Genomic DNA, 24,878 nt, shown 5'->3' on the forward strand with positions numbered 1-24,878 from the left:
GTAAGAGAGAGAGAGAGAGAGAGTGGCACAGAAGGAAGACGGAACAGCCGGACGGCTGGCTGGTTGACGCACGGAGGGGTTGGAAGGGAAAACGAGAGAGAAAATAAAGTACGTACCCGGCGATTGGCGAGATTTCGTTTCGTACATTTTATTCGAGCCAATTAGATTTATTTATGCGGCCGACTGAGAGACCGTATCGGTGGGGAGGGGGTTGAAATAACGCGCAGCCGGTAAAGCAGTTCCGCTTCTTTTTTCACCCCCACCACGCCCTTTCGTTGTCCAGGACCGCCAGCTTTATTGTATATTTAATTCCACGTTTTTTAGCCACGTTCTGTCCCTGCAGTCTCGTACCCGAGCAACCTCGAACAGATATTCCAACGGAGTGAACGACCAAATTTTCCTAGAGGCTAACCGTTATTGCTTCACGAATTCCGACAATTCTTTGCTCGTGGGAATAATTTCGGCGCGCTCCGTTATTGCGTTCGTTTGAGAATGAATTTGGGTCAGTGCTTTATAGCGTGGACCGTATTGTGAGCAGAAGGTTTTATTAAACCTACGGCATACAAAGATATCTAGAACATTTCGTTCGCGACTTACGCAATTTTAAACAGCGACTATTTAATTATATTCGTAAAAATATTATTATTCATTTCGAAACAACACTCTGCATGTGCATTATAGTTTCTAATTTAACCTACTATAAATAAGAAATCCCTTTTCACATGTATCAGAGGTAAACTTTTACCAGATTCTTCCTCAGTGTTCGTTAGAAAAAAGTCACACCAACAACGTAATCTTGAAAATAAAAGAAACATGTTGTGAATTCAACAGCCGTCATTTATTAAGCGATCACATATCACAACATGGATCGAGAGGTAGGAAATGAGAAAAAAGCAGCAAACGGATTTAATAAATGGTGTCGCCGGCAAGAAAAGTCAACGACCATAATTCGGTCTCATCGAAAGAAAGGGCACGTCGGAGTACTGGCTTGCTTCCGGTTCGTCTATTCGCGTCACTATTCGGCACGAGCTGCATTCTCACGCTCATTTGCATACTCGGCTACACATCAATATTCAGGGAGGCCGGAAAACGGGCCCGTTTTGCATGCTGGACCCCCCGCTCGTGTCATTTCTTCTTTCGTGTTCGGATCCCCGATGGGTTGCATCGCGAGTTCGGTCCTGAGAAAAAGAAGCGGGACCGAAAGATTCGACCGACCTCGATACACGCATACGCATACGTTCGCGCTTTTTTGTGAACGAATCAATTAATTCCGTTTTCTAATTTATTATAAATTATAGAGAGATATCTTTTAATCTTGCTTTCAATTTGCAATTGTTTATCGATAAATATTTGTCTAAAGAATTTATGTGCATGTACGACAAAAAGGATGTGGATCATCTTGAATAAAGCGTTACAAAATAATATTCTGTTCTGTGTATGTTTTAAATACCGAGTATGTGGGACTCTCCAACCTGGGAGCGCAACAAAATTAGCATCCAGAACAAATTTCTTTAAACCAGTCAACATATTGACCGAGAAACCCCTTCTAGCTCCCCATTCGCGATCTATTAAAATTACTACTAAAATTTTTACATTCCCAAGCAACATTCCTGCCCCTTTTCATCTATCCTTACTGTCCATTCGCAAAATTCTTTCCCACGTAAACATTCCATTCAGGGCGACCATTGAGCAACAAATAATCGTTTATGCAAGAGCTTTCAAAGTATGCTAGTCAAGCTAGACGAGCGAAAGGTGAATAGATTTCCTTTGAAGCATCTCTGAATATGTTAAAACATGGTTATAATTTTATAAATTGTTTACTCTATTTAAACTGATCGTTGGTAGAAAATCAAAAACCGACGTCGAAAGTAATTCTGTAATTTTCAAGAATAAGAATATTTTTTAAAAGGCGTAACAAATTATCAATGTCCTCCACCCTTCCGTGTGTCGTAATCGAGGTCGTTATCGATATCAGGGAATCTTCGATCTTTGCCTTTGGCTTCCCCTCTTTCTTATGCGGTGCAGCCCGAGAAAAGGGCACGGGGACGAGCGCGCAACACGCACGAGCACACAGAAACGGGCCTGCTCGTATCTCCCCGTGGAAGGAGAGCGGGTTACGTAATTTAAATAATTCAGGAATGACCCTGACCCCGGTTAGGCCGCGGGCTGACCTGCGGAGCCGGCCGATTACAATCACAATGCGGTCTGCCGGGTTCTCAGGGTAAGACAGGTAGCACGGCGTGCCCGCATACATTAGATCAACGGCGCGCCATCCACCGTGCGCGTGATTTTATGCACGGTGCGCCGCGACACCGCGTGACGAGCGTTCGCCAGTCGAAAATGAAAGGGGTGAAGGCCTCCCTTTTCCAGCAGCTAGTAACTCCCCAGAAACTACCATGGCGTTTAACCGGACCGAGCGATTAGCATAACGACGTCGAACGATATTTCGAGTGCACGGCTCCCATGGTTAGAGGCGACGAAGATGACGCTGCGCGAGGAACGGTCCCATGGAAATTCGTGGGACGTCGCGTAAACTGGGTCGCGATGGGCCGAGGGATCGCATGGAAATTCGTGAGAACTACCACGGACAGATTATCGGATGAACGGGCAAGTCACGGTTTCGCTGATTTACTTCGTGAATTATTAACCGGAGGATCGTGTATTGTGATCCGGGGACCAATAGATGTGATTAAAAATCGTGGGGCACCTCAACGGAACCGTCTAAAATTCCAGGTCTCGAGGTCGTAAAGAATTCTAAAGAATGCCCTCTAATGATTGGGAATCCATGGTATAGATGATACCATGATCATTCGCCGAACTCTGCTGCTTGGTTAGAGAATGGTATATATGGCTTATAATGGTTTTGAAATTTAACTTCTGTTATTCGTTTCGATTCATTAGAATGGAAATATTTCACTGGAACAACTCCGTCACGTTATAGTTTCTAGTCTAACTTACTTCGAATAACAAATAATCCTGTAATTAACATATACCAAGAATAGAATCTTTGCTATGGATTGAAAAAGAAAAATTCCCACAAGGTATTCCACCGATACGATTTCCTTGGAAATCGCAAGAGCCAACAACTGTACGCAAGCTTCGAACTCATTTCGAACTCTACGGCCGACAAATCATCCCTCTCGCCGTCATTTCCTCTTTCCTAAGAACAATGGCGGCTGTGTATCGCCGATACAGTGGCGCGTATATCACCGTTTCGCGTGATCGATGGCAATCGAACTATTATAGATCGGCTAGGTCCGCGGGGGATGGAAATTTGCATCCACGATGCTGGAAACCAAACACTCGAAGGGTTGAAGGCTGGCATGCAGATGAGCCGACGTAGCCGCCCTCGAAAACGGATGTTGGCAGTCTGCAGCTACGTAGACAATGGGCCAGTGCCATTATGTTTGTCGAATCCTAAAACCCCATAGAGTCGTTCTTCTCTGTCTATTATCCCGTTGGTGGCAGGCCACATTGTGTATCCGGTCTGCCACGGGACCCCGGCTATTGTCGACCCACCTAATTATTCGCAAATCTTTCGCTCGTTGCCAGTACACACTCCGCCAGCTCCCTCTCTCTGCCCTTCTTTCTCGTTCGCTCCTACTCTCTCGCTGTCGCAGCATCGCGAAATTTTGTCTTTAGCCCAAGGGCTCGCAATTCACTCTGTAATTCAGCCCTAATAGTTCGAACTACAACACACTGTCCCTTCACGTGACAGCAATTAGATCGTGGTGCCAGTTCTTTCTTAACGTGAACTTCTCCGGCCGGTTTGATACGATACCAAACGCGCGTGGGTCGCATTCTGAGATTGGTTTCTTTTTTTAATTCAGACGAATTTTAGGCAGTTTACCGTACCTAAGTAACTTAATACCTTTTGTGACCTTTTTCTAAGTTTTCAATTTTACAACTTAATTCAACCTGGTGTTATTCATATTGTAATCAATATGATTTAGTATTTGTATATTTGTACTTACCTCAGGATCCGTCGAATCTGGTCGATGAAAAGCGTAGAGGGGGGCGAGCTTGTCATAGAGGTTCACGCGATCGTGCAGCGATTTGAAGGGATTCTTAGTGCTGAAGAAATCGAGATCGATGTCTAGAATGTACGGGGTATCCCGCTCAGGAAGATACTGCCGCAAAGCAGAGCTGATAGCGGTAAAGTCGTCTCTCTGAAACATCGAAATTGCAACAATTAATTATTTGAATAACCTTCACTTAATTAGACTGTAATCAGAATATACCAATCTACGAAAAGTATAGCCTATTGTTTCATCATTTTAATATTTAATAACATGTTGGTGTTAAATAATTATTATCTTAAAACGGTATCTAAATGGATTCGATTATGATGCCGTTAACAGAGGGAAAAGTTACAAAGATGGCACTCGTCGCGCAAACGATCCAACTACCGCGCGTCACACGCTCCCTATCCCCATTTTGCAACTCATTGGTCGCAATTTACAAACTCGCCGTTTCTTTCTCGCTGGGGGCAAGCGTCGAGGCGTAGGGCCAGGCCGGTTGGATATTGTTCGAAACGAGGCTAAACGCTGGTCGCCGTTGCGGATGAAGGGGAGGGCTTTTTGTGACGCGCAAAAAACAATGACTGCACTCGAATTAATCCTGTTAGAATTGATACTCGTCCCGGCACCGGGATCGCAATTTGCATGCGTTCACAACAATGAAACGCGAACGGCGTACGCTGGCGAGCACCGCGGAGGGGTAGCGATTGTCGAACGAGGGGGTGGAGGCACGGAAAGCAAAGCCAACAATGATCGCCACGGTCAGCGGCTCTCAAACGTTTAATACCGGGGACTTCGATGGGGCGTCGTGCTTTTTTTCATTCCTGTCTCGAGTGTGCGCGTAATGAAATTTAATTACCACCCCCGTTCTCTTTTCCCTCTCTAGCTGTTTTTTTTCTATTCTTCTATCTATCTGCTTCGAAAGCTACGAACGAAAATGTATTTGTCATATATGTGTTGATAATTATTGGATTCTTCTGACGCAAGGCGTCATATTCTTGTTTTTGATATTATTCGGTTCTTCAGAGATTTTTTACAACTCAATATTAATTGAAATAATTAACGCTCTAGAATATGAAATTTTCATTAGAGCTGCAGGGGATAAAACTAAACGACGAAATAAATTACCATGTACCCTGGTAATCAATATTTTAAAAGTGGAAATAGGTCCGAAATACATAATATAAACGTACGCCACTGAAATTCAATAAAAAACTGAAACAATTAATTTCCTATTTCTTACGATAAATCGTACCACGGAGACGCTCATTCGGTAATAATAAAAAATTCTATTTACTCCCTTAATCCTTCTAAAAGTGGACCTCGACAATGAGCTGAAAAAACTCAGCTCCTCAAACAACTATACAAATCCTTAAAAAAAACCAACCATTCAACCAACATAAAGTCATCCTATTCTTGGCGATATTTTTTCGCAAAAACCTCCCCCTCCTGAGACTCGGGTGAAAGAAGGAGACTCGAGTGTAAGAGATGCGAGATCCCGAAAAAGCGTTCAGACAAACATTAGACCGTACACGCTCATTTACATTCGCCTAACATCACAGCTTTCTCGTTGCGCCTCTGTTCTTCCTTCTTCTCGTTCTTCTCGCACACACGACCAGCGAAAGAGAAAGAGCGCCGTGGAAGGAATAGGGTTAGGGGGGATCGGTTGGCGCAAGCGAGACCGATTGAAAAAGGTTCGCTTGTTCCTCCTTTTTCCTTTCTTTCTTCTCCTTTCTTCTTTTTGCTCCGCCTGGCCCCGTGACAAAGCACCGTTCTTTTACGCTCAACTACCAAAGCTCTTTCTGACCGAAACCCGTTTCCCGTTTATACGAACCGAACCAGCCAGGACGATCCTGACTGGGATCGAGGAAGGACAAAGGACTCTTACGGGATCCCCGTTGCGCTTAAACCAACAGCTCGACGGCGCAACACACGCAGACGTCCTCTTAGTGACGTTCGCACGGGGAGGCGAACGCACGATCTTTAAATATTCTCGTTCTATCGATATCCTTATTTTTTCCCTCCATCCACAACGTGCGAGAAATTTTCTTACTCTTATTTTCTTTCTCTAGGAGCCTTCTGTGTTGCTTCTGCTACGCGCGAAAGGTTATTATTAGTCACGATGATTGGAGTTAAATGGAATTTAAGGAAGCCAATTTTGCTGTAGGATGATACAGGATAGAGGAAACCTTTAATGTGTTAATATCTGTAATTTAAATTTTGCTTGAAATAAATGATAAAATTGCTGGAATATCTTTAAAAATCGTTTAAATTCGTTTCAAATTTTGTTTCAAAAATAAACATTCTCTCTCGGTCCCCTGAACAATCCCTTAACTTGTCTAACGTACGATTTTCTGTACAATGATACGTAAAGTGTAAAACTGAAATGCTTAAAAGCTCTGGAATTGCGCGGAAGGCACAACTGGAGAAACTAATTCCGTGGTTGGTAGGTGATGATTATCAATAGTCGCGTTATTCTGACGAATTCTTTTTCTGCGAATTTTGCGCGGGTAATTCCACGGTTAAATATCGCGAAGAGGAAGATGTCGGATCGGAGTTTCAATCCGAACAGCTAATTTGCTGTAATTCGTTTTCATAACTAATTCTTCCGAGCAATTTTCGTCCTTGTGAAAAATCACAATTTTAAAACAAGGAATGTAATCTGTAAACTTGTCAGGATTGAACTCACATGGCAGATAATGTATCTCAAAATAGATATATTAAAATTAATTTGGCATCAATTTATGGCGTCGTCGAAAATTAGCTGCATTTCGCAGGTTTAAAAAATCATAGCAATGTATTTACCAAGTTTCTAAGCCACGTGCCGCGGAAGTCGTCTTAAGTTTCTGTCCTGCTGAATTTTTAGTAACAAAAACTGTATATACTATAGAACTGTATATTGTCACCGCGATCGTACGAGTTTTGCGTAAAAATATTATTCGTTTCGCGACGATGCAATTTCCGTTAGCATGAGCCCAATCAGGAATGTTTAATCATTACATGTAGCACTTTATCCTACAGATTAGAAAGACAGAAGAAAAAATGAAATGGAATTTCCAAATATATGAAGGATAACGATAATTCCTCGGCACAATAAATGAAGAATTGAATATGCACGTTTAAGAATACAAGAAATCGGTGAATTCGCGCAATTAGTGTTTTAACCGTTTAAGGGTGCAACTGTGAAAATGAAGAAGAAGGAAAGCTGAAATTAGGCAAAGCGGGGCCGGCGACACCGTGCCACCTTCGGTCAAGACAATAATGCGCCGATTTGCATACGGCTCTCGAAAGTTGCGCGACGAGATTATCGCTTCGAATGGTGACGCTTCTAGACACTTTTTCCTTATCGTTGAGTTCGATGCTCTGCCTTGAATTTCGTATGAGAACCTTGTCTTGAATGCAAGAGTCCAAACAACTTGGTACTAGAACGAAAATCTAGTAAAATTTACAAATTATTTGAATTTCATTTTCGTTTTCGATTTCGATTGCAGGAAAAAGGAATATTTTGATTAATTCTTGAAAGAACAATGGGGTCGCGAGTCGTATTCTAATTGTTCCTCCGGGCTCCGATAAACGGATGCTAATGCCTCGAACAGGAAACAACGCGGTGCGGTCTCGTATCTCTTTGGTTTATACGTCGAAATCATTAAACACGCGGTTGCGCAACAGCCGTAATCCCCTATCTTTGTCACGCAATTTTTCATTTGCATCGCGGTTCGCCGCGGCTGTTATCTCGCGGTCACGCTCGAGCGTGACGAGCATCACCGTCGTTGTTCAGCAAATACGTAGTATTCGATTCTAATGACTCACCCGGCTTCAAGTTAAGCAATTCCGCCCGATGTATCATCGCCGTTCTGTCCGGGAGGAACAAAGAAAAAGCTGTTTGGCCTGATTACGAAAACAATTTTCCTATGACTCGTGCCTTCCACGTGCTTGTAAAATTCACATAAATTTCGCGAAATTGGCGGCAATTTAATAACAATAATAATATAATGTAAACCTTTGCCGCGACATGTTTGGTAATCGACTGGTAGAAGAATGAACGTCTTGAAAAAAGATGTTGCTATGTAAATGTCCTGTATCTTGTATGTTATTATTATCTGCAAAGATACACAAATATCCACAACTATGTAATAATTAAATTCATATTACGTAGTATACGTATATTAAATGTGTTTAAAAGTAACAAAAAAATGAAGCAGTTCATAGAAAAATCATCGATCTTGATGTAACGAGAAGTTGAAACGAGAAGAAAAGTTCAGTTCCTTTTTGAAATGTAATTCTTCTAAGAAGACGAGTTAACGTGTGTAAACAAATATTTATTAGGAAGAAAGAAGGGAAAATATGTAGTTCAAAGATCACTCGCGCGTCTTAAATCATAGAGGAAGCCGATCTGCACATCTGCACGCTGGAATTCGAAGATCGCACAAAGCGCGAACAGCCATTATCGCAGTTAAACTGGGGCAGAAAAGTAGAGAAAAATTAATCACGGCGCTTCAAAGCGCCGCTTATTGCCGCGTACGCGATACACGATGCATCCAATCGAAAAAAGCGTTAGACAAGACGACATTCTAATGATCCCTGAATTAAACAGTTCGAGGAACATTGCGATCTGCTCCCTGGAAATTAGGACATCTTAATTGCGAATAAAGCCGATGATTTATTGGAAACCAGATAAACCGTTACTTAGAAAACTGTGCATAAAAAAGTCCGCGGTTTCAGTTCATTTCTTCAATACTTTTTTCAATACTTTGGCATGCAAATTTATTATTTGAAATTTATTATTTCAAATAAAAATCATAATTTATTATTTATAGAACATATCCTGAGAATCATTATGTAAATAAATGATTATTTATTTTGTAGCAAACATGCAGGCTTCCAAGTTTTTCAGTAAATATTATTTTTAACTAGAAGCAATGCTTCTAGAAAATCTTCAAACCTCAAACGTGTAAAAACCTAAAATGTAAATTTCGAGACCTAAATAAAGAATGGTTATCATACGTGGTAGGAACAATTATCGCTAATAGTGCTGTTATCTGTACTTAACTAATAATTTTACCAAACAATCTAAAGTAACAAACATACTGTAGACAATTTCGTTTGGTTAAAGTATGTAATGGAGTTTTTTATTTTTATGAAATAAAATATAACTCTGTTCACTGTTGGTTCAATGTATTACGATGTATAAACGTTTTTCATTAATACAGAGAAGTAAGTAATATTGCTGTATATATGACGCGAGTGTAGCATAACTTAAACCTACTTTAAATACGTTCTTTATACATTTGACTCTCTCCCTCTCTTCTTTTACTTGTAATAATCGTGTGTACTTAAAAACTGCTTTCACATCTTTGGTTCAAACTGAAAGTCGAATGATATCGAGAATCTATAGGTACCACGCGTACCTATAGTACCCACAAATACAGCGTCAGATTGATCGAATAAAAAATCGTATTAATATTTTCATTAAAAAATTTACGTAAAAAAAAAAAGAAGAAGAAGAAGAAACACAATCGCACAAAAGAGAATCTCTGCTCCGAAACGAGTCACCCTTCGAATTGAAATTCAAAGAATGGAAGGGACTGTATTTCAGCACCCTTTTTAATATTTCTCGGGTGCTTCGCGTGCACGGGCCAGCCGGCATTCCATTTTTGCAATCAACACCCTGACTCGTGCGCGAGGCGTGAACCTACTGCTGCGGCAGACGCAACGTCGATCGTCGCGTATTGTTCTCGCGCAAGACGAATTAGTTCTACGTATGGCGCAATTCACGAGTTCTTAATTAAAACAATACTTCTACGGTGCGGCGAGGCGCTAGGGAATTCGAATTTTGCGCGTGCACGTCACACCTTAGCCTTTTCTTTCATTCACGCATTGTTGACCGCCTCGAAAGGCGGGTCTGGCACCTTTTGTCCATGGCGTTCACTTTCGAACAGCTTCAGGCGTTAATTAACCCGTTGCCGAGACGTAGTTTTTACTTTTTTTTTTTATTGTTTGTTACTGTAACAGGGAATCGAACGAAATTATCAAATTTTACCACAATTTTTCCAGGAAAACTCCATTTATTAATAACTCCAAAGTCCATTTCAACGTTTAAAATTAATCCTACACGAAGCCAAAAATATATATGTACAAACACTCGCAACGATGGAAAAACAAAAATTTCTACTAATTAATGAAAAAATACTTATAAAATAAATAGTTGGTCCATACAGAAATGCACTTTTTAATTACATTCATTATTCGATTATTACATTTTTCAATTATGTTTTCACTTGTTCGCAGGTCATGAAAAATAGTTCACAAAATCAACTTACATGTTATCTCTAGACTGTTACATCATTTTTATTAAATATATATCACTGAAGAGTAAACAAATAAGTGCATTAGTACAGTCCACGCTAATGCGGACTAACTCTTTTTTTATTACGAAAGATATGCAGGACGGCTGTAGCCATAATTAGCCTGCATATCGCCAAAAACTGAACGGTTATAGCAGACGTTTGCGGCTGTTTGAGATTGCTCCACAAGTATTCTAATACATTGTTGTTAATATGGCTAAGCGGTTTCGCGGAATAGTACAAATAAAATTTTAAGAAGGCTTATTTTTTAAGGATACTTTTCAAATAATCTTTTCAAATAATTATGGGACAAGATTTCAATAAGTAATATAATTCAAATTTCAAGAAAAATATAAAAAAGAATGTTATTAAAAGAATTGATGTATATTATGAATTATATAATATCTTATATTTATGAATTACGCGCATCAGCATTTGTGAAACGTGAAAAGAGCACACGACATTGATTATTTAAAAAATTCAAAATCATACAAATTAGCAAGATTTGAACGAGAGTGGATCGGAAAAGGTGGCTGCGATCCAACAGTGATCGAACAAAGAAACAGGCGATCGTGACGAGCCGGCACGTTTCCTAGCTGGGACCTTAGAAGACGAACCCCGGACTGCTCAGTATGCAAGCTCGGTGTGGGCGCATCCGGTAGACGCCGTAAGCTCAGATACTCACGTTGCATTATATATCCGGCTGTCGATACGAGCCAGCACGCGTTACACCCGTTGATAAGAATAGAATAATAGAATTTTCTATGAGCGCCCGTCCGCCATGGCAGCGCCCCGACGACGTGCTGTGACGCGGCTGCAAAACGAAGAAAACGCGCGGGGGCCTTTTCCGGTCTGATGATCGACGACGATCCGCTACGTGTCTCCACCGTTTCGCGTATATCTTTCCTGTGGATCTCGAAACTCTCGCGCGACGCTCGTTTTTTTTGTCTGTACGACGGTCTGAAATCCTGATAAAATGCCGTCACTGAGCAGGACGTGCGTCGCGTCGTCCCGCCCCGCAATCTCGTTTCGACGACGAAACCTCAAGACGGGTCTCGAATTCGCTTGGTTTTCCGCGACTATTTCAACTTTCATATTCATTGACTATTTCAACCATCAATAATTGATCAATCGGTTACATTTTTATTGGATAGAAGATGCTCTTTGAGCTTTCTATATCATTTTCTAAAGAGTTATATTAAATAAATTTAATGAATATTTATAATAAATCAATAATCGTATTATGCATGTGCCTGCTAGTTAAAAATCAATAAAAGGAGTCACTTTAATATCGTCTATTACATCAATTAGAAAGAATGACAACTAAGAGGGCAAATATAATACAATTGTAGAGAACATATTGTAGAGGAAAGCTAATTTCTGAATGTTAATAAAAAATAAAGTTAATTAATTCCATATCGAATCTAATTCAGATACAGACATAGTTCGCGTTTTGCTTCGCGTTTGCTTCTTTGCTGCAGTTCGCGCTGCCATTTCTACAATCGCTCGTGCGTCTACGTAGAAGATACAATCGCCCTAGTTTCGGTAACACAAACGATTTTTTTATTAATTAGCTGCGACTTCGACGCGTATGACAAACAAATGAATCTGCTTTCACGTTCTAAAATCAATCGACAGCCAGTAATGCAATGGCTACAAAAATAGAACTGGTTTGAATATAAGCTAATATTGGTTGAAGCATCGAATCGCGTTCAGGTGCTTCATCCTGTCGAGAATAAAACGAAGTTATGATTCACAAACAAAAGAAATAGCACAGAGGAGACAAAGTTTCAGACCATTTATTATTTTAACGCGTAGTAGTATCGTAGAAAAGTAATATATCATTGAATGTTGAACGGACTTCGCAACAGAATTCCAAAATATGGTAAAAGGGCTGGGCCACGTTTAAACCCTCTCCTTTATCTTCTCTAATTATGTTCATCACGCCACTGTTTATAATTAAATGACAACAGCACGCCCGATCGTAGAGCTGAACGTAATCGTATATTACGAGCCGAGGTATATTACGCAATCGCCCACCCTCGGCTCTGTTATTCTTCTCCGCGGAAATAACCCTTGCCGTCATCGCGGGATGACGACTGGCAAGAAGCCCGTCGTCAGTGGCGTTCTTACTGGCCATCCAATTAACAAGGAATCGATAAAAATAAATAAAACACGCAGTCACGGAAGGGCAGTGCTCGGTTCGAATGCGCAACACTCGTACACTCCATAGCGATCGCGGGATTGGTAAATGAAGGACAATTACCGTGTCGTTGACGCACTTACTCGTGAGACAATCTGGCCATTGCTCGCTGGCCACTGGTCAGCCCTTAATTACGTGTAACGGTCGCGGGGAAATCATTTCTGCGAAGCTTTTTTATCAGCTAAGTGAAAAATGGCCGAGTTCGAGATTAAGCAGCGGAGATGTGGTTCCTTGACTTTCATGAACTTTGCTGTTAACTTTGCTGGTAATAGCGTACCGGCTGTCGAGGTGAAGGATTGATGGCAACGCTTTGTTACTAGCGACAAAACGATGATTAATCCCTGCGTTATTAATGAGTAAACTGCTGATTGTTTCCTCGTTGTCTCGTCGCAGTGCGGACGAAGAAAAGCTCGTCCGAAATTGATCGCCGACTTTGCTCTCTGACTATATTCTCTGTTGGAGTTTGGAAGAAATATAATCACAGTTGTGCCAACGTACTCGCTCGCTTTGTGTTCTGATCCTGTTCTTGTGACTTATTCTTCGTTGAATACGAGGATATCGAAAGAGAACAAAGGGACAAACAACACAACCATTGGAAATAGTAGTAATTACGCGGTAGACAAAAATATTTTGACACTTTTAAGTGGTATTAGTCGGAAACAGATTTCTAAACCAGTGACGCGCCAAAACGCGATATCCAAAAGATCTAAATTTTGGATATGTGCCATTTATTCTCCTGTCGTAGCGATATTACGGAAATATAACAAAAATGTTTCCTCGCGAAGCTAAAGGGGAAATTACGAATCGGTAACGAACGATCGGGAGTCTGGCGTTTCGCTTACCTCAGGTTGAAAGCCCGCGCCCTCTTTACCGCCGCCTTTTTTCCTCCCGAGCCGAGTCGGTTTAAGACCGAAAAGTGGCGCGCGGTAGCATGCCGTCCAGGCGAGGCAAGAGTCAATTCCATCAGGCCGTATCGAATCGAACGTCTTAACCATGCGGCGAAATTGTCGGATCGGATGTTTCGCGAGCACGAAAACCGGCTGCGTTTCCAATGAGTCACTTTATAGAGGTTGCCTCGCGGGTGCCTGGACCGGTTGCCCGGGACCAAAGCGCCTTAGCGCCTTTTAAACCGATGGAAAACACTTGTTAACGCTTGCCGGCCAAATAAACCGCGCTGGCTGTCCGACTAAATGTAGATACGCTTTTTATACGCGCGTTATCGCCACCATCTGCGACTGCGTTCGACCTCTCCTCTTTCTTCCCCGACGGGACCCCACTCCCACCCCCCTTTTCAGACCTAAAAGGAGTTCCGTTACTCCCTAAAAATGTTAATTATAGATTGTACAACAATGTTAATTCTCTCGTATAGCTATTTCTTAGAGCAACCAACTATTACTATTATTCATTTTTCTAAAGTGCCCATGCACTATGATCCATATTAGGGCTTTGAAGGTTGCTTTAAAATTTCTAACGATTCGCATCTGTAATGTCTTATAATCACTCAATAGCGAGTGATGTACATATCATAAACATAGAACACTCGGGTATCGCGTAACCCCATGGCAGGAGAAATATACGCCTATATGGTGACATACAAGTACAAGGGATTCAGTCAAATTTCCAATTATACAATTCCAATATACAATATAATATCGCTTCGACATGTTCGAAAATTACAACACTATCGTTAAAGTTAAAGTTAATACAAAAACGTAATTGTATCTTACCATTGCATCGCGTTGAATATTCAAGCGACAATAGGTTAAGGCTTGATGCGCAGGATACCAATATAATAATTTGAAGCAAAAGTAAACTCGATCAGCCCGTAGGCGCTGAGCAAGTCTGTACGCTGCTGTTTTTAAATAAGAATTACATATCGCGTTACTTTTTTCAAAACTATAGGGTTTGCAAGAAAATATTTTCGGTTCGCACAAATAGTTTGCCTTACGTTTGTTTTGTTCTTCTTCTGTGAATGTTACGATTTTTGTCTTTCGACGGTTGCCAGTTGACACTTTTATACACTTTTTATTGTAGAAACAAATATCGTGTCGATTGGTTAACAGATTGCATGTGTCGATGAATATATCTGCATATTTTTGATAAATCATCGATGGGAGTTTTCAGAATACAAAACTTCGGTTTCTTATCAAGCCTTAGATGTAATTTAATCTCGCACGGCGAACATTAACGGAAGAGCCTTAAACGAAGGAACTCCGCGAGCACAAATATAGCGAACGTTCGATCCTGTGGGGCAGCACCGTTTCGACTTTACGAGCGCTCTTAATTGGGACGTTCGATGGTCCGTGAGCCGAGATCTGTTCCGTTTCCAGGTCGATTTGAACGTTCGATCCGGAGAAAGACAGCGCCGCCTTAATTACGCAAACACTGTAATTTCGCCGTTTAATTGGAGAGTTTCGGGATCGGAACGCGTCGGACGGTTCGACGGTTTAATTAGCGGCACGGTTCGCGGCCACGGTTGAAAGAAACCGTACTTCGACTCGTAGGTTGAGAAAATCGAGATCCCAGTGGGACACGGAGGTGTTGAAAGTCGCATGAACAGTTCTGACAAGAAATCCTTTTCTTTTGAGAACTTTTCAGTCACCTTCAGTTATACAATTATACTATACATTAATTCTGTTATAGAATATAATATGTTATATAATAATAGATAAATAGATCGGTTCGAGGAACCGAAGTGGAAAATGGCGGGCAAACGTTCAGGGCGAAGAATGGTATTTCATATTTTACGGTCGGCCGTGCAGGAAGCAGGCCTGGCTCACGAACTGGACACACTGCTTCCTAGCTTTGATGGGGGACACAACATCGTCTTTCGCCTCTGGAGGATCACGATTCGGTGACGTGTGGCCGGGCAGCTATCGGGATACCGTCGTGTATGGGCGCATATAAACGTAAAGTTCTGCCCGGTGAGGACTGACTCTCTCCCGTTCTCTGTCCCCCCTCACCGAGAAGCCAAACGCCGACGCCGTTCACGAGGGCCGCACACCACCGTTTCCTAGTAGTTCTGGTAGTCCCGGGATCAGCCGGAACTAGCCCGGGAAAACGGTTCGAAAGCGGGTCCCAGGATCGTGGTCCATGCCCCGCGATAAATAAACGCGAACCGTGTGGCTGGAAGCACATGTTCCGCGAAATCTTGCATCGTTTTCAGCGGTACGTTGTTCAGGATTATTGCCATGGTTTCGTGCTTTTCTTCCCATGCGTTCTCTGTCGTTCGCCGCTTCGAACTATAGGGTGACGTGCAGTAGAACCACGATTATCCAAGTTCGCGCCGCATTCGTTTTTACCTTCAAGGAACAAATATGGCCGACAAATGTCAGTGTTAATTTGACAGGGAAACGTGCAACATCGAGGTGTCGTACAACGGATCGTGACATTAAAGGAAAAAATACACGGACGCCGTTCAAACGTCAATTGACACTTTTCATTCCGTTCCCGCAAAAATCAACACGCGTTCCGATACTTTAAATGCCACTTGCCACTCAAGCGACGTTCATAAATCTCGATCTGAGAGCTATGACTAAGGTAAAGTATCATTGGCGGTTCTATAATCGCGAGCTGCTATCAGCTGTGTCAAAATCTCTTTTGCCCGTACAATAGTGGAAATGTTGCGAGATACGTTCGCGTTATATACATAGTCTGATGAGTCATCGATATCTCGCTTAAATCGGCTCGAAGCGCGATGGCATCAACGGACATTCAGTTTGTAATGTAATGTATCAATCTATTCGATGGTAATGTCGATAAAAAAATTAATTTTAAAATTCTTTTCGTCAGGAGTGATTCTTTAGTAAATGACGAGTTATTAATGATATTGGTAACAATTTCATCTCTATATAATATACCTCCTTTCTATATATGTGTAGAGCGACAAAATTGAGAACAAGCAGCGAGTTTGTAAACAACCAAATGAAAAGAATTTTCAAATTTAAGCTTTTTTTCGTTCTTCGAATATTCGTTTTTTATTTCATTCTTTCTAAAAGGCAACCGGCATTTAATTATTATTATTATCGCTATTATTATTAAAATATTAAACATTTATTAATTTTTGTTAGCTCTCATACAAGTAATCTAATTGAATCTAACCTAAAAAATAAATTTATACGCTCAGTGGCGCAATGCGTAGTTTTTGCTCGGCAAAATGGAATTAACAACTTGGAATAGTTTTGGCATTGTGCAAGAAAGTAGAGAGAAGCTCGCTTTCTCAATATTCTGGACCATAATCATTCTAGGGTAATTTTCAGTAATGAGACTTCATCTCTTGAGTAACAATGCTGATTGAGGCTAATGAGCGATGATTCATGACAACTTCAATTCTACTATAATAGTACAAATCTGGGAGGAAACTGGAGTCACTGAAATATTCTTGTATAATTCTACAACGAAATATTATTCGTTACTCGGTGTATAAACAGAGATAGATAGAAAACTTTCAAGTAAGAAAAGGTAAGGAACTATTTAAGGAGCTAGTTAGAACAGTTACTAAAAATTGAGGAAAATTTTTAATAACGATGGTTTCTTACAAAAGGTATTATTCGACCGAACGTCCATGATTTGAATTATTGAATCCACACGAGTGGCTCGATCGCGTTCATGCGAATCAAGAACACGTTCGCCAACAGCCACTCTAATCGAACCGATCTGAATCGTTCTGGCACGTACCGCGATAAGGGGAAATAAAATTCAGCGGGATTTAAAGCAACGCTGTTGCGAGAAAATTGTTTGCCTTTCTCGAAGCCACTTTATCTCTCGTTACGGTATTCGCAGAATACCAGTTCGAAACCTTCACTTTCCGCGATCGTAGATAAAGACAGAGGTTTGAGAACGACACGTCACGACGAGACGAATTATTATGTTCAGAGGCAACTACGTTTTCATCGGGACTGCAACAAGTGTTAGATTTTTTTTCACCACGTTCGACGTAACGCTTTCTTTCCCGCACTTTATACTGGTCTCCGGTCTCTTGACGTAACGTGAGTCATGTACCATTGCGGTTGACGCAGGTAATAATTTCGTTGGTAAAAGCTAGAGTAATAGAAACCTTCAAAATTATGGTAATTGATGCCTTTGAATCGAAACAGTTTCAATATCTCCGCGTAGACGTATCTAATGTTCTACTTGAAATACGAAATATATTTTAATTCACGTGGTAATTGAGTATGTATTTAATCTAGATGAAAGATACGTATAATTATTCGAAATCATACTCGCGTATATCATCGATTTGAAATATGAATTATCCATAAAATAAGCAGAGAAGCTGTATGCGGTGTTTAAAATGGACGCGCAATGAATGATTAAGATGAAATTGATGAGTGTAATTCTTTGGCAAGCAGTTGGAACAAAATCTTGGCTAACAGTTGCTCGGCGATGTTAACGACGAGCATTTACAATTCCGTGCGTGGTACCTCGCGGTTCACTTGGATTTTAATGATCCTCATTTGTAAACGGAGACATCTCTTATGGAAATCGGTAGCTCTCTACGCGTGCGCGTTCGATCGTGCCCGTCATTCTATCGATGACAAGTACCGATTTAAATGTCATTCGTGGAGGCACACGATGGAATGGACGTGCCACGTTTTCGAAAACCATCGTACGTTGCGGCACTACCGTGAAATTAATATTCCCTCGTTGAACGTGCTTCATAATCGTCCTTTTTTCTTTCCTTCGGTTAATTCAATTATATTTCCCCTTTTTCCTTCAGGCACAAATTGATTATTGCTGACGGCAGTTGGGAAACAGGAGTATCGAGCTAGTGTTTAATCCAATTTTTTAACAGCATACTGAAAATACTTACTTCGAGTAGTATTACTTTATTTCTACCTTCTCCTATCCTTCACCATTTACAAAATTTATTCTTTTTACCATTTTACCATTTTACCATTTGCTTTTATCTTATTTATGGGCATTCACATTTTCGTTTTATTGTTTCATTCATCTGTTTTATATTCTTATAGTTCTACAAAAAGTGTTAAAATTATTAAAACACCCTGGGGCTTCGTTGAATAAAGTGCTTTTTAACTTACACCTCTGTCATTTATATACAATTTACTTGAAAGAATACATTTTTCAATTTGTGTCAGTCTACCTTCATTATCCGATGATACGTGTCAGCTGAGTTATGCGAAATTCTTTCTTTTTTTTATGCAACCATGTGAAAATAATGACTGAGGAATTCTTCAATGCTTATTGTACTTAGATGCTTATGTAAGAATACGTAAATAGAACGTCTAGTTTACTCGTTACAGATAAAGATTTGATTGCTTCCTGCTTCTCTCGCGGTGCTCAAACCGATCGGATCGCTAGATAACTGCGGGTGTGGTATATAAACAATATATTAATTTTGCAAATATTAAGTAATGGCTGGCTTATATACCACTAAAATAAGAAAAAATAAAAATACAATGAGAAAAATCTTTGAAAATAGAATATTACTTCAGTAATATAAAATTAGAATGTATATGAAAATAATTAGAATTTGATTTTAGTAAAACATTTCTTTTTCGAGCGATTTTGTTTTTTTATCCTCTGAGCTAAAAGTAACCGCCATTAAAGGGTTAAATTGTTCTACATACACATTATGCATAGGTAGGACTTTTATAATTTAATATGATATTTTAATATGGTATAATAGTTTCAATAGAAATATTTATTGTCTGCACTTTGTTGAGCAATACTAGATACACACAGTTACCTTTTTTCTTATTATTATACGTTCTACTTATTTGTTGCGATGGTTGTGGTTGAATTTCGCTTTTCCCATTTCCCGTTTAATTTTAGCTTAGTTGTAATCTGCTTGGCGATACAACTTAGATATTTTGCTAAACTCACATCACATGTTTGTTATTATATTACTTTTCCTTTTCCAAGGAGAAAATCCCAACACTTTATACCTCACATGTTCATTACACTTTATGTATGTATTTAAAAGTTCCACTATCGTTTCGAGGATGAGAATTAATAAATGCCTTATCGTTATATATTATATTACACTTAGATACTATAATAGTATTATGCAACAGCATTACTTTCTATTACCATCATACATTTATTTAGTATCTGTGAGCTATCGCTAGCCAAAAAAGGGCATTCCACCACAGAACTGCTCGATGAATGAAATTGAAGAAAACTTTTCATCACTTTCTACGATGTAATATAAGTGAACGCAAATCGGCGCGTATTATTTTTTAGCTATACACCTTATCACAGAGGTGGATGTTAGCGGTGGATGTTAGATGAAAAACTCCTTTTAAAATAATCGCATCCAATAGTTAACTATGGTATTTTTAGGAAAGGTATAAATTGTACCTTAAAAATCGATAAATATAAATTAAATAAAATAATGGCAGTTGTATTCAATTTACTTGTTGTAATATGTGCATAAAATGGATTTCTAGTTAACGTGCATTATACTCGTAAGACATCTCTACAAAATCTACTTGAAAAATCCCCGATGAACTCGCATCCAGTATATACCCGAGAGAAAATGTCTAAACGAATAAATCAGTAAAATCGAGATAGGTCGTGTCCATTCGTAGCCGGACCGATTTATAGATCCATAACGAGAAACTGGATCGCATTCGATCGAACGATTTAAAAGTTGTAAAGCTAAAACTATACACCACACGACGCAGTTTATTTCCTTTTCGTGAACGGCCTATATAACGATCGCCGGATGGCACGATGTCCCCCGGAATGGAGATCGCAGCCGTGTCCTTTCCTAGGCGCGCGGGACGCGTCCGTCATTCCTCCGATAACGAGCAGCGACTTAAAGTCTTTACGGTGTCATACGGGCTTAATGCGACGGGCACGGCGACGGGACGTGAGTCAAGATAGCGAGGGGCACTATTTAATTAACGATAATAGCTCGGCTTAACAAGAACTCCGCGATATTTTCTTTTCATTGTCTTCCCGTGATGCTTGGCGCTCCGCGAGAGCACGCTTCTCTGTCCCTTCGTTTCTAATGCTGCGCACGGTATCGCGTTTCGAATAATTCCTCTTTTTTTTTTTGTACTATCCTATGTGAAACTTTACATTAAGCGTGCATTTTTGAAAATGTATATTTACACACAAAACAAAACTTAAAACAGTGTTACGATTAATTATTCATTTCATCACAAGCGTAAATTTTTCAAACGTTTGTATCATAGCTCTCTAAACGCGTTTAGGCGGCAACAATTTCTTGAATAGGAAAGAATCCAACGGATCGTAATTGTTTAGAGTTGGTGGTACCTAGCACGTTCACCAGAGCCGTCTCGTGGAATCGCCGATCCTGTTCCATAGTGGGTGTCTAAGCCTGTTGCCTTGTGTCCGATGGACGCGTTCGCAGATATACCGGTGCTAATTGCAATTTATGTCTCATTGCGGTGGTGGTCGGTGCGCGTTGACAAAGGGCCGTGCGGCGCGCGCCGCGGGCGGTCGTTTCTCCGTTAAAGCGTTTCAGAAAGAGAGTCCCGTGAGAGGGTGCCACCGCGGTTTCCCGCGCCGCAGACAGACGCCGCAGACAGACGCCGCCGTGACGCCGGGTTGTTGCCCGTCGCCTCCACCTGCTCGTGTCCGCGCGAATCGACTTTACGACGGGCCACGGGGGCTTTTCTCGGGATCGCCGCCGCGAATCGCGGACTCTCCTTCTTTGTCCCGCCATCGACGCGACGCACCCTGAATGACAAACACGCCACTCCGGACAAGAACCGGAGGGTAGTAGTCGCCTTTCTTTTTACGCCGTCATTCCAGCTTTGCTCCCGTTTATTCTATACTCTATTTTAGTTTCCACGATTCACATTTACTCGAATAGAATTATTCCATTCAACTATTTTCAAAAGGTATACCATTATTTTTCGTTCACTCGACGGATCTACGAAACAGATTTTCAAATTTCCGAATGTCCAATGTCGTAATTGTGTTTTAATTGCTATGAAAATACTTGTAAGATTTAGAACGAAAACCGTGCGGCGTATACGATAAATAATAATAAATTGATGCATGAATGGTTCATTTAAGTCACTAACAATTTTATTGCGTCTACCAACCACGCAAATACTTTATTACTATTTCCTTAATTATTTCCACATTATCCATATCTACCCAGACTTATAATTGTGATTAATAACACAGATTCCTAATCGAGATCCTAATCTGGATTGAAATTTACGCCAGGACAGACAGACGAACGGGCAGATAGCGTGAGCTTAGTAATAGGGTTCCGTGTGGAATAATATTGCATTCTCATCCAATAGATTGCATTCTGAGCTATGTTTAAAATTTCAAGTTTCCACCTCATACAGACTACTCAAACAGACGCACAAGAACGCGATTTAATAAAAACGAATAGTTTTTCGAAAACTAACGGGAACTTTAGTATTAGTTTGATTCATGGGATATTTTCTAAAGTATCTCTACATTGTTAGCCATATCATAGATGCTTAATCTATTGTTAGCTGTCAAAAAGGTTACATATGTTTTTGTACGATTGACGATTATTTGATTCTCCAAAAAATGAATTAGAGAATTTGTATTAAATTTTGATGTAAGAGTGGAATAAAGTGCAGCAATATTTTAAAAATGTTAAATACTAGTTTTGGTGATTCTGCTATGAGTAAAACAAGGGTTTACGAGTGGTACAAGTGCTTTTAAGAAGGCTGTGAAGACGTTGAAAATGACACAAAACATGAAACAAGTGAAAGAAATAATTATCGAACGATCATCGAATCACAATTAACAGTCTGAAAAAAAACCTGCCGATTTTTGGGGAAACAAATCATGGCTTTTACAAACTATGATTGAAGAACGTCCAGTTTGCAAACATAGATGAGATTAAAAGCGCATCGTTGAAAAAAAAAGCTAAACGCTGTTGGAAAGATCGAGTTTTGAAAGAAGTGCAAAGTAATATTGATGTAGATGAATAAATAAAATTTTTTCCAAAAAACGAAAATTCCCATTGTATATTGTTGCTGTATGGTAGGTAAAAGTTACTTAAGGAACATTCGTACAACTTACGACAGTTTTCCCTCAAACGGCCCAAGGAAGAAGAGACAGCGAGGACCATAGTCCAGTTCAGTTTCAAAGAATGGTTAACTTTCAGGATAATAAAGTTTTCTTTACATATTATAATATAGTTTGTACGCAGATATAGGAAATGTTGATGTTCCTTGCATGTGAATCGTGTCGCGAAAATACGTAACAGTGCAAGTAATTTGTATGTACAATATAATAATACATGTGCACATATAATAATAGTCTAACTGATGTATGCAATATAATAACGATAATATGTATGTATTAGTCCAAAAATATGTACATAAATTGGAAAATCACTCTGATACTCCATATTTCTTCTTTTCTTCGATGGAAGCAACTGGGGGAAAGGGTTGTACCTGGCTATTCTTAAAATTATATGACTAGAGACGTATCTAACCTCACGTTGTTTTACGGACGCGCTATATTTAGAGAAAACAGTTTTGAACATGCTGAACCATTCTGTTTATATGACACGTCAACGAACAACAAAGTTATCTATGGAAATACTCCAATTTTGTATGAAGATCATTAGATATAGTTTAACTCTGAAATTAAGTATATTATTTCGTTTCAAAGATATTACACTAAAAACTTAATACTGTTGAAGTTACTTAGGTGATGCGTAAAATATATGTGTATTAATCGTATTCGTTGTTCATATGGAAGATGTGATATCATAATCGCGGCACATTTGTTATCTATCTTGGAATTCTCTAAATAATACACCACCAGCTGTAAAGACACGCGCGTGGTGTTACTTAGACGAGACTGAAGCGTATTCGTAGTTCTCAGACATGGCAATGACAATGCATTTTGTGAAACGATGTAAACTTGTCCCTGATAGCAGCGTAATTAAAGTCAACCAATAGCTTTGGCTGCTGCCTCCCACACGCTCGTTAATCTTTGAATTTTCTGTTCATAGCTGGTGACTCGTCTCGTTGAAGAAAGTGCAATCGTCTAACAAGAGCTTTCTGTCCGCGTGAAACGTAATATATAAAAACCGTTGAAATTTGTGCGAAAAGTGAACCAACGTTCTAAAATCGAAGGAGATGGTGTATGTTTGAAAATGAATATGATTTTCCGATCAACTTCCAATGTAAACCTTAAAAGCAGCAGCGCTGGAATGAGTCGAAGTTGAAACAATGGTATCCAGGTGATTTTTCATGAATTTTCTATTAATATTCGTGACAATGGAGATTATTAAAACTTCTCAATTCCTTATCACTTAAAACTCTGTACATTTAATGTTGCATACGAAAATATTATAGCAAAGATAATTTAAAAAAAAAAAAAAATATGTTCAATACATTTTCAGAATGCTTTAACGTATCACCATTTCCTTCCAAATATCACGATCCCGATTGGACACGTTTGACGTCGCATTGTTTCACATCTGCGACATTATACCGCGAAATCGAGATCAATGCAACGATTGAAATTCACGGATAGAGCTGGATGATACACAGTAGCTGAAACCGCTGCAATTTCGCATTATCATAATTGAATAGATCCGCAACGGGGCTAATGAAATAACAAATATCCCCGACCCGGCGTAAACAATGCCGTGAAATCTATTTAAACGATGCCTGATTAAATATCCATTGGCCACCGCTTAACTCTGTTCAATCTAATGGAACAAAGACGTTACGCATCACGATACGAAGCCATTAACCGTGTGGTGTAATACCGTTTCGCTCTTTCAATTCAGCTGAATCTGAAACGAAAATGCCAGTACTGTCCGAGTAACCCTTTACTCCATGCATGTCAAGCTCGTTAAAGGCCGTATCAAGTATTATATATTAAACAGCAGGTCGCAAATCAGAAAAAAACAAAAACAAATGGAAATAAAAATGAAGCATAGCTTTTAATAACAGAATAATAATACACAGAATATAAAGATATTAAAAGTTTTTTCTTTTTAAAATAACATTATTTAAATAAAGTAAATTTTCTTTCTTTTTTTTTTTTTTTTTTTTTGAGGAAACTTGACAGCGTTTTTTATTAACCGTACCTTCAAAATATGATTAAATTTGTTGGGCTCTAATCATTTTTAAAATTGCTACGCGTTCTCAAGCTGATCTAAAGCAGTTCAATTAAAGTCGGTTTATAATATTGTAAAAATCTTCAAAAATGGCCTAATTAAATATAAGAAAAGGAATATTCGAAAAATTTCTTAAACTATTCCGCCCAAAGCCACAAAAATATATTTCAAGAATCCTCGAAAATAGTCGAACTAAGACTAAAAAAACTGCAAAAATCGTAATTTGTATTTTCACATTC

General features: G+C 39.7%; 1 protein-coding gene across 1 annotated transcript in view; it reads right to left on the minus strand.

The window, feature by feature from the left end:
• Mesr6 (misexpression suppressor of ras 6) overlaps positions 1-24,878 on the minus strand; it is a 906,227-nt gene that overhangs the window by 272,837 nt on the left and 608,512 nt on the right. The window contains exon 5 of the mRNA XM_076894572.1: positions 3,975-4,169. Within this exon, the coding sequence (XP_076750687.1) occupies positions 3,975-4,169 (195 nt within the window). The remainder of the gene's footprint in view (positions 1-3,974; positions 4,170-24,878) is intronic.

This window comes from Xylocopa sonorina, chromosome 4 (genome assembly GCF_050948175.1).
Source record: "Xylocopa sonorina isolate GNS202 chromosome 4, iyXylSono1_principal, whole genome shotgun sequence".
Taxonomy (NCBI): Eukaryota; Metazoa; Arthropoda; class Insecta; order Hymenoptera; family Apidae; genus Xylocopa; species Xylocopa sonorina.